General features: G+C 38.0%; 1 protein-coding gene across 1 annotated transcript in view; it reads left to right on the top strand.

Annotated features, from left to right (window-relative positions):
• Nucleotides 1-11,643, top strand: part of slc25a26 (solute carrier family 25 (S-adenosylmethionine carrier), member 26) — a 91,372-nt gene that overhangs the window by 8,119 nt on the left and 71,610 nt on the right. Inside the window, exons 4-5 of the mRNA XM_015385264.1 lie at nt 9,031-9,135; nt 10,634-10,681. Coding sequence (XP_015240750.1) covers nt 9,031-9,135; nt 10,634-10,681 — 153 coding nt within the window. The remainder of the gene's footprint in view (nt 1-9,030; nt 9,136-10,633; nt 10,682-11,643) is intronic.

The raw sequence follows: 11,643 nt of genomic DNA on the forward strand, positions 1-11,643 counted from the left end.
ACACTGAAGAAAAGGCAGATTTTCAACATCTATAAACAAGGGTGTTGATGGCAGCAGCACAGCTGATATTTCTCTCCAGGATGGTGTCACAGCCAAACTAAATGAAGCAAAGAAACAATCTTTGTTTTGTTTTTCTGCTGCTTCCAAATGGTAGGGAAAAATCTGATGTAAAATATCTATCTATCATATATATCCCAGTGTGTTTTTATTCCAGTCCATACCTGGTTACGAAGTTAGTAACAAGCTACAGTCTGATTATAACCTCATCTGAATCGGTTATTTTGCAGGAGTGGAGTAGTTACCAGCTGCTGAAACTCTCTGGGTTCTTCTCGGTTCATAGGTAAGATGCGTGTGAAAGGTGAGGCTGAGGTTGCCACTGCCTTTAACCTCCACGCTGGATTCATTCACATCAAAGGGTAGAAAGCAACAGATCATGGGCCTTATCCCAGCGCATCCTAGCGACTGACTTTGACTTGAAGATCTAAGCTGTAGGCTTATCCATGAAAGGCTCGACCCCAGCATTGCCCTGGGTTAAATGAAAAGCCTTAACACCTGCGCAGTGATGCAATATCTGCCATCTTTTATTCTCCCTCACCTCAGTCATTGGTAAAGATTTTTAATCTAAAATCTGTTTTTTTCCCCCCCAAAGTTCTTGCAAAGAGGCAGAACTCTACTTTAGATAGATTGCTTTGGTCTAACGCTTCAGTGATTTGTAAACACATTTGAATGATTGAAATCCAGTTAATAACGGATGAGGAAGATGTTGACGTGTTTTGGAGCTGATATGCAATAAATTGCTTCCTTGATATCTAATCTCCGTAGATGAGGATTAAGTAGGGGTTAACACAGATGGATGAATTTTTACTATTTGTTTACTAAATGTATGTATATTTGCTTTAACCATGTAGAATTTAAAGTTTACAGCAGCTAAAGATGACCCCCATTTGTGTCACTAATTAAGCAGTGAACCTCTTGGCATAAAGTCAATGTATGATCCAGTGAAAGAGATTTGAAATATTTGCTGATTTAAATCTGGTTTAAAATGACTGTTGGTCATTTTTGCATATATTTTCAACTGTAGGTAAATAGTAATGATTGTAATTTAATAAATCAGTTTGAAAATAAAATGTTAGCTTACTCTGATTGGACCGTGGTGGTAAATGTACTGAATTGTAACCCAAAAAGCGAACATTTTATTTGGCCTTTTCATATTTTTATTAAATGTTTGTTTAAGTGAAACTTGGTAAAAATAAATAACACATGGAACTGTGGAAAATCATTAGGCATCATTTTGAGCCAAGTCTTTGTCGAGTTTCTGTCTCTGTGGGCCATTCATATTAAGCTGAACCTTTTTTTCAACCCGATTGATTCAAAATATTTTATTTTTTTGCTTATGTTTAGTTATGTTTGCTATTCAGCCTTTTTTGACTTAATTGAACCAAAGTATAACAAGCAGCTTTTCTTAGGTTGCTTATAAAAAGATTGTGAAATCCTGCAGTCATGATGCATACTGCTCCATTTGTATTATCAATGTAGGTTTTTATGTAGAACAAACACTGGATAGGATCTAAAAACGCCTAAAGGAAAAGGATTTTGCTTTGCTTTTTCTCTTAATGCATAAATTATATCCAAAGCAGAGGAGAAAGAAAGAAAGGATAGAGAAAAGGAAAGTCAGAAGTCACAGAGAGAAAGGAAGTGGCGAGACAATGAAGGAAAGTCGGTCCCCCTCCTCCTCCTCCTCCTTCCAGAAGTGTCCTGGTGCTCGTCGGCTGCAGATGTGGGACGCTCCCATAAAGAATGTGTGAGTTGATGGCGTCTGTCAGGCTCTCGCAGGCTGTTATCTAGCCATTAGATCAGATTTATCTTCATTCCCATTCGCTCGACGTCTGCCCTGAAAGCTCATTTGTCAAGGCCAGGCAGCGGGCCTTTCTCGCATCTGCAGCCCCCTCCCTTCGCCGCCGCATGTCGGCGGGAGGATGTTCAGCAAAATACAGTGTGACATGACAAGATAGGGGACAGTGGGGGGGGAGGAGAAACCACTGAGGAGTTTTTATTTTATTTTATTTTTTAAGGGTGGGGGACAAAGTGGCAACCACTTAACTTGGCACTGAGAAATAATCCATGCATCGCCTCTGAGCAGCTCCTCCTTCTGTGATTTATTGGCTGTTGTTTCAGAGTTAGAGACGTGCAATGTCCTCACATTATCCCTTTTTCTCTACGATCCCTGTTTTCCCTTTCTTTTGGCCTTCTCATCATTTCCCCCAGGTGCTGCAGTCAGTCTTTAGGAGTTTTAAATTAATCTTTTAATTGTAACTTAATTGGAATAGTCTAATCTCACCTCAGTTGCAGCTTGCATGTGTTAGTGATCCGGAGCCAGATGGCAGTCCCAATCCTGACTGACTGCGTCATGATGCGTGCCAGTAGATGAAGAGGGATGGACAAATACATTGATTATTTTTTGATTGATTGATTGATGCACTTGTTTTTTCTAATGATGTGGGAGACTGCTAATTTCCCTTTCCCTTACTCAGGGTCTGCTGATGATTGAGAGATGCCTGGTTAACTAGATGTTTGTCAGCACAGCTAATTAAAAACCTTTCTTTGAAAAAAGTCTAAAGAGACCATCAGATGTCTACTAGACAGAAAGGTTGAGTATGGAGGGTCAGACATGTCAAAATATATATAAAAAATGTATAACCTCAGAGTTATAAATAGATAAAGTCGTTGTTGGCCTGTTTGTTAAATTCAATTTAACAAACATTTAATCATTTCAATAATTACCTGACAAATTGACCGAGTAAATATCAATAGGAAGCATGAAGAACAATTTTAGCATTCCCTATTTGGCAACCTGTACCAAAGTGCCACAATGTAAGAAATGATTAAAGTCCATGTAAAGTAGCAATAATTATGTGTTCTAAGGCTCACAAACCATAGAAACATGTGTTATTAATCAGCCTGCTAAATTTGAATGATTAACAACATTGCTAAGCAGGTCTAAAAAGTAATAAAAAACACCAGATTACTCAGCTCTGAAACACTGGGGGGGCGTGTCTTCTGGAAGACATGTGTACCATGGCAACAGCTTGCCCTATTACAATGAAGTGGTGGAAAAACAAATTCGATAGCTTTGTCCAAACACCCGCTGTGACCCTTAAATCCCTAAATCACTATATAGAGCGTGGACTTTATGGTGGACTTTATAGTGAACTCAGTAAACTGACCGTTCAGACAGATGATCACTGCTTTTCGCTCCCCGTTGGTCATGTAACTCCGCCCCTCCGCACGGTGCATGCGCCATCTTTTTTGTCGCCACTGTCACTACCTGACAGCAGGCCTGACAACAAATCCCATAATGCTTTGCGAGGAGAGCTCTGGGATATATATTATCCTCTAGTAACCATGGATGATCACTACTTTTCAAGGTGCATTATGGGAAATCTTGAGTGCACTTCTTTTTCATCCTTTAGATGCCCAAACACCCATTTGAAATGGTCTAATCTCTATATAGTTCCCCATATAGTGATAAGGGGGGACATTGGGACACAGCCTACGTATGAGTTCCATACAGAGAATTCATAGAAATCAGCTGTGTTACGTCACACAGCTGCCCTTTTAGTCGCATCCAAAAATCTCTAAAATGCAGAAATCTCTAAACCTAAAGTGAGATATAACTTTATAATTAAAATTCTCAATGTTTGGGAGAATTTTCACAAGTTTAGCACAATAGATTTATGACATTAATAAAGCCTTTAACAGAAAATGGAAAATTCTCTTTACACAGCCTTTAAATGTGTCTTTCTGTCAAAAGACTGTAATAAAGTTTAGAAATATCACACTTTATTAAAACATATTTGCAGATATGTCTACTATTTATTAATTAACATATTTAAAAAAGTGTAGAGATTATTTAATGACTATATTTTGAAAAAATATTATTTAAAGAATATTATTTTGCGCTTTTCTCCAGTAAGTCTGCTTCATTACCTGTGCAGATTAACAATTACTTTTTAGGTGCTGTTTATTAAGTTAATTAATGTTATTTAGAATATTTTAATAAAAAATTTAGATAATACTATATTAGGCTGTAACATTTAACCCTTTCCTGTAACGTCTAAACCAAATGAAATTGGACATCTGATTGGACAGATTGGTTCCCTGCTGACCAATCAGTGTTCTCTGCTCTGCTACCTTTGATGTGGAAAAAGTGACTGATTTCTTAAAGCTATGCGAAATAGTGAAAGACATGAGTGTATTTTGTCAATTGAATATAAATATTTGCTGGTTTTGTTAAAATGTCTGTAAAGTTATTTATTTATCTCTTATTTTCAATTTTATTTATTTTCTTAATATTTGAATCCCTTTAAGTCCTCAAACCTGGTGGTTAATTTGCAAAAACAACTACTTATGTTTACATGGACACCAATAATCCGATTCAAGGCCTGATCAGATTAAAAAATCGTCATGTAAACATGTCAGACTAAAGATTCTAATCCGATTTGGTCGACTCTGGAAGAAAGGTCATTCCGATAGAGAGAGTTTTTTTTTTTTTTTTTTTGTATTGTTTTTTCGATTGTTGTCCATGTACACATCCATTCAAATCTTTGCAGTAAAACTATCTTCTCTGCACATGCATGCAACATCAGCGTGACATTTTTCTCTTTACTAGCCTTCATCTACTGGCTCCTGGTCGTCCTTGATGGAGGAGGTGGCTCTAAATGTATCATTTGGATGAACATGACATCCTGCCCCCTACCCCTGTAGCAAATGGGCGTAGGCAAACGGTACTGCAGAGCCCTTAACTTAAAGGTATCATGGAGGATTGTAGCAAATTTTTGAAAAGACCCTCCCTCTCCACTTTTAAAAATACAATGCACATGCACAACCCTGTACCCGCTCCCGAGAGGTACCGCCTATTAAACATGTGCGAGAGCATGCAGGAGCCCATTTCTCCTCGTGCACGCTCTATTTAAAAGTTGCTGTTTGCATCGCTCATACAAGCTTACTTTCTGAAAGATTAGCAATTTTTCCACTATATCAGACTCACCACCAGTCAGTGAAAATGGGAACGAGCACGTAGGACAGCCTTACGTAAACATATCAACATCCTCCATTATACCTTTAAGTAAAATAACTACCGAAAACAAAAGTATGATGCAGCGAAAATCCAAAAAAAAAATTAATAGATGACCGAATTTTTTTTTTTTTTTTTTACAAAACAGCAGCTGCTTCTTCTACTACTTGTACAACTCGACAGCTCAAATGATTTAATCTGATCAAAAGCATTAAGATTTTGAATTTAATCCAAGATTTAGATTTGATCAGATAAATTTGGTGCATATAAACATAACTAATGTCAATTCAGAGGAAAAATTTAAGATTGAAATCAAGCCGTGCATGCTTTGCTTCATTTTGTGGCTTTGCTCAATCTCCATCTTCTGCGACCAAAAGAAATAAATAAGTAAATGTGATTTTTCTGCTGCTTTATCCCCACTGCAAAGAGCAAATCACAGGCAAATAAACAACGTCTCTAATGCATTAGGAGTCATTTCTGCCTCATTCTTTCTTCCCTGCTTCTGAAACAGTAGTATTTAATGTTCAAGTCCCTTGGACAATTATATCAGTAATTACTTGTCATATTCACTTTCTTTTTTGTGCTCTGGCCTTATGTTTCCTCTCAGAGAATTGGTTTGGGGAGCAGGATGCACAGTGTTTTACAGATGCTAACGTAACAAAAATAGGAGACAAATTGAATCAAAGATTTGGCTTTGAGCATAAAATGAGACTGCCACTTGGTGGCAGTGTTGCATCATGTTTAAGTTGCACTTCAAACGTTAAATCTGAAAACGGCTCAGAACTCTTCATCAAGGCTATTTTGTATTTTTTTTTTTAAAGAACTTAAATGGGGATTTTGGGAGGACAGAGGAAAACCGATGCTGTAAAGGCCAGTCCTTTTGTTCTTTTAAAATGATCCATGCCCCAATATTTTACAGATTTTTTATTTTATTTAAACATTTTTGTCCCCTTAAAGCCACAGTGTTTATTGTTCTTTTATTAGTATTTTGTGTGAATGATACAAATTTGCACATTTATTTCACATTGAAGGATAATCAAGAATATTTTCTTTAGTCTAAATCTAGTCTAAATCTAAGTCTAAATCTTAAAAATATGTGGCTTGTATAATCAGTCCCAGTCTGTGCAGAACCTCATTTAATTTCTGCTTGGGTCAGTAAAATATTTCAAATTGAATTTTGCTGCAACGACAGCTGCAGGTTCGGCGTTTTAGAACATCAGTGGCAAGTATTTCCACAGATTCCCAATTTTTTCTTGGTTCAGACACTAATTTCGTAGCTCTGCCTGGGTCCTCAGTCGTTGTCCTGGTAAGAGGTTAATCTGTGCTTCATGCAGGTTTGTTTATGGCCTCTAGGAGTTCTTGTTGCTTCTCCATAAATGCATAAATGTAGCATTCAAAGCATAAAGTTCTCATTTCAGCAGATTGTCCTTCCTTACGTGTGGGTCCACACACCTCCTCCAAAGCTTCACTTTAAATGGGCAGCAATCTTTTTGTAGATTGTTGTCGTTCCTTAATATAAAAGCTTTTTTTTTATCTAGTATTGCCTCTAATCTGCCTCACTTGACTTGCAATCAACTATGAGCAACTTCCCCACAGCATAAAGCTGCCAGCACCATTTTCACCGGAGGTCATTATCCGCATTGCAAGGCATTTTTTTCATGAAGCCTAAAACTTCCCTTAAAAATCCTGATTAGATTTTGCACAGATGGAGTTGATTAACTTTAAGGTGACCTCTGAACGCAAATCCTTGCACTGAATTTTATTTAGAGCCTTTGAAGTAAAAGAGGGTGAATAAAAATCCAAATCACACTTTTTTAAAAGTTTTTATGTTTATAATGAAGGAACTGTTTCCACTTTTTATTTATGCATATGTTGTTCTTCACTAAAAAGTATTCCAACAGAATACAGCGATGAGCTGTAACTTCACCAAATGTGGTTAAATCCTAGCTTGGAGAATTTATGGGTTGCATCATGGGAATCGGATCAGATTAAGCACGTTTGAAGTTTAATGTTTCCTGTATCATAGCTTTTGATTTCCACCCTAATATTCTTGATGTATCGCCACGTTCTCCCTCAGAAAGTTTCTTTGGTGGCAGGCTGAAGAAATGCCTGTCTAAAATGATTCCCCCAACAGCTGTCAGAGGAGCCTCCCTCATGGCCAGAGAGCCTTATGTTTCGGTCTCAGTGCCACTTAATGAGAAGGAGCAACAGAGGGAAAAAGGATGCTTTTCATCTCATCAGTCCCTCCCTCCTTTAGACTTCAGTCTGCCGATGGTGGCACCGGCCGACGGGCATCTGCGCCACTCTGGGCTCCCTTGGGGGCGTGGGCTCCACCAGTCGCTCCATAAGATTGCTCACTGTTAGCTGGTGTTTCCGCTCCGATGCAGGATAAATGGGAAATCAAGTCGCCAGGTGGGCAGCTGCGCCCGCCTGTCCGCCTTTAGGAGGCATAAATATTCATGTCTATCTTCACTAGCTGTTGGCAGTCCATATTTTTGTTGACATATGGTGGATGGGTTGGAACTTGAGCGGAGCGTGTGATTACTGAGGTGCACGCTCGTGTCTGGATCTATCAGTGTGTGTGACAGGAGCATGTTCTTTGGACACAGATACACGGCCGGCCTGATGACCTTCCGCAGGCACGCCAGCCGCTACCCCTGCGTCGTGTCGCCTGTTTGTAGCTGTTAGTTAACTGGTCAAGTTGCACTCTAACTAAAGCAGTCACTATTCCGACAGCGGCGTGTAAACACTCTCCTCAAACCGGATCAGGGTCAGCTGCTATCTGGGCTGTTTATCCTGTAAACCTGGTAAAATAAAGTGCCTTCCATATTTAATGGCATGGAGATGCATAAAGGAAAGCCATTAAAGTAAACCTCTACTTTTGCAGATATTTAGAAAAATCCTGCTTTTATTTGGTGCCAAAAAAAGATGATATAAACCCCTTTTCTCAGTGGAGCAGTCCTTAATCTTTCCCTTGAACATTTTAAAGACTGGAGCAAACAGATCTTTAGTCATTTTCGAGGTACAGCCACTCTGGCTCATCCAGCATCCTGGCTCCTCTCTCATACTCTCATATTTTCCCAAGTATTTAAGTCTGTGCACCATCATGGCCTTGGACGAAGGCTGATTTTGTATTCAACAATCAATTTCACTATTGACTTAGCCATATGTTTTGGATCATTATCTTGCTGAAGTTCCCAATGAACTCTTGTTCATGGTTTTCTTGCAGAGTCCATCAGGATTTTATAAAACCTTGCCCAGTGTTTGAGGAGCTCATTATGCAATGTACTTTACCAAGGTCCTAGAAAACCTTGGTAGCAAACTGAAGGACATTGGAAGTAACACGGATCCTTCACTATACTTAACAAGGAGCTTGAAGTTTATTCCCTTTACGTCCCATTAATAGTTTAAGTAAATGTTTCCTTCTCAACAACAACATTTTATAGAAATAAAGTTACTTCTAGCTGGAGTCTGTAGCTTTGGCAGTGAAACAAAGTAGCTGCAGGTGCCAAAACTTTACCACCCAATCATCTGTAAAGCCTGTTATACTGCATCAAGTATTACCCTGCATATTACACACATAGACAATCTTAATACATGGCACTCAAAAGATTAGTAGAGATGTATCAAAGCTGGCAGTTCTCCATATTTTGTGCAGTGAATTTATAATACTGATAAATATGCCATATATTTGGAAGTCCCCGCGGAAATTTGGTCTCAGCAAATATTGAATTCATTATATCCATGTTGGTTTTTTGATTGCATTAGCAATTTAATATGTTGTGCAGGTCTATGTTCATTCTTTGTTTGCATATCTCAGTCTTATCAACCTGTAGTTTCTTACTGAAAAATGTAGTGTTGCTTTTATTGGACCAATTTTAGTCCTATTAAGGGGTAAAAACATCAATTACCAACATCTATTTGAGATGGGTTGATGCTTTTTTTCTTTGTTTCAGGTGGCGTGTTTGATCAGGGTGCCCACAGAGGTGGTGAAACAGAGAACCCAAGCCTCTCCTTCCTCCACCACATATAACATGCTGCTGGCTACACTCAAAGAGGAGGTATCTGCACATCAATGTCTACCTAAATTATTATCCCCAATGTGTATCTGATTTGTGGTACTTCTCTAATGCTAAAAAAAATCCCTGTTAGTTCCTGTTAAAAAAATAAAAGTCAGACTGCAACAGAAAAGATTGTTGTAAAACTTTATTTTAAAACACCAGGGGGAGCAAGTCCAGCAGATGAAGAGGTGCATGGAACAGTACCACATTTCTACGGGGGTCAAAAGGTGCAAATGCACTGTAAATGACGAAAAGAGCTGCAAAAAAAATTTGTGATGCAAACTCCAAATACACAAGCACAAGAAAAAAAAATGCAAAAATGAAAACGCTGCGTACAAAAAAAATGAAATGAGCTGTAAACGGACGCAAACATGCAGTAAATGATGAAACGAGCTCCAAAAACATGTATGATGCGAAGAATAAAAGACGCGCGCACTAAAAAAACAAACAAATGCAGCAGAAAAACGCTGCACAAAAAGAAAAAATGCTGCAATCACTAAAAATAGAAGCAAAAACCTGCATTCGACAAAACAAATGCAGACGGGGGGGGAGGCAAGTGCAAACATCATGATATAAAAAAAATGCTGCAATCACAGAAAACTGTGCAAATAGCAAAAACAGCTGCAAACTCCCTCTAAAAAAAAACAGAAGTGCTCCACATCACTAGAGGGAGCCAAAAAAAAAAGAAAAGAAAAGAACAAACTTATCAGACCTTCAGTACAAACAGGAAGTTGAGCTAAAACATAGGATTTAAAAAAAAGAGAGAATTTTGAAAGAAGACAGGTGTGTTTTCTTTCATTGCATTGTCAAACACATTGTCTTACAGTTTTACAGAATAACAGCATAGTTGTATATACAAACTAGGGCTATAACTAACGATTGTTTTGCAAATCTTATAATCTGTCGTTTAATAATTGGATAGCCAAAGGTTCTTTAAAGAAGACTTATTATGAAATTAAACCAGGTTAAACTTAAACTTTTCCACTTGAAGAGTTCTGGATACGGCATATTGACGGATTAAAATATTTAATCTATTACTAAATTAGTTGACGATTATTTAAATAATCGAATAATCCGATTAATGGTTTTAGTCCTAATAGTTACATAAAAATAACACTCTGGTCCGTATGGTCAATTCTTTATTTAACTCCATTTGATGGTTTGGAGCACTTCTTTGATTTACTGCTGTTTTTGCTATTTGCATCATTGCATGTTGCATTTGTTTTTTGTGGTTAGGGTGGTTTGGAGTTCATGCATCATAGATGTCTTTGCAGCTCATTTCAACATTTGCTGCATGTTTTCACCTGAAATTAAAGCTTAATTGAGTGACTATAAGAGAGTACAAACAGATTCAGCCCTCTATAGAAACTGCTCTTACTCTGGGGTTCTTTTGTAGGAAACCTTTTTTTGAGTTTGTATGGAAAGGTTGCAATTAGAACCTAAGCATGGAGTACCAAATTAAATGATTTTAATTGTGATTTTGTTCTTTTCTTCATAGGGCGTTCGAGGTCTTTACAGAGGATATGGCAGTACAGTTCTCAGAGAGGTAGGTTTTCTCTCACTTTCTCTTCCAATCTTATTTCATTGCGATTTTTATTTTCTAGACATGCATAAATTAGAATTGGGATGAAAGGAAAATCACACAGTTATTTATTTATTTATTATTTGACAAATACTATTGTAAAAATTGTGAAATGCATTTATATGAAGCTCCTGTGTGCCAATACTTTTACAAGCCTTATCTTACATTTACAATGGGGAAAGTATCTAGCAGCTTAACTCATTCTGAGATGGAAAAGTTTGTCCATTCTTTAAAAATAGCTCAGTCAGAGTGGATGAAGAAAATCTGTGAACCAGGATTCACTATTGGATTCAGGTCTGGACCCTTCCAGGTAGCAGTGGCTGCATGTGCAGGATGGTTGTCCTGCTGAAAGGTGAGCGGCTGCCCCAGTCTTCAAAACCAGGGGTCTTAGAAGACAGGGGCAGCCTGCTAACACACCTGCTATTATATGGTTTGGTTTGCTTTCCTTACCATGTCAAGCAAAAATAGATGATGATGAGGCTTATTAAGGTGGCAAGTATGGTCATCGGAGTGCAACAGGTCGAGCTTAGAAAAAAATACTCTAAGCCATTAAGATCTAAAGCTAAATATATCCTCAGCTGTCCTTGATATCCTCTTTTCTCTAAGTTTGACCTTGTGTGTTTTGGTCGCCACTTTGAGATGCCTTAAACTAGAACGCGGAGCAGCAGGGTTTCCTTCATTCCCGCTGTCATCGCCGGGCAGATTCACTCTCCAGAACAGATCACCTCCCTTTTAAAAAATGTGTTGGATGTTGCAATTAGTAACTGAAAGGGATCCTGTAAGACTTTGTACTTGGATGCACAGTCAGCAAGAGAGAGTTTTATGTTTTTTTTATTTATTTTTTTTATTCTGATGATTTTTGTTCTCTCTGAGACCTCTACATCCAACTTTAATGCGTGGTTGTTGATTGTTGATGTTTTTTGTGT

The sequence above is a fragment of the Cyprinodon variegatus genome, unplaced genomic scaffold (assembly GCF_000732505.1).
Source record: "Cyprinodon variegatus isolate N-32 unplaced genomic scaffold, C_variegatus-1.0 Scaffold335, whole genome shotgun sequence".
Lineage (NCBI taxonomy): Eukaryota > Metazoa > Chordata > Actinopteri > Cyprinodontiformes > Cyprinodontidae > Cyprinodon > Cyprinodon variegatus.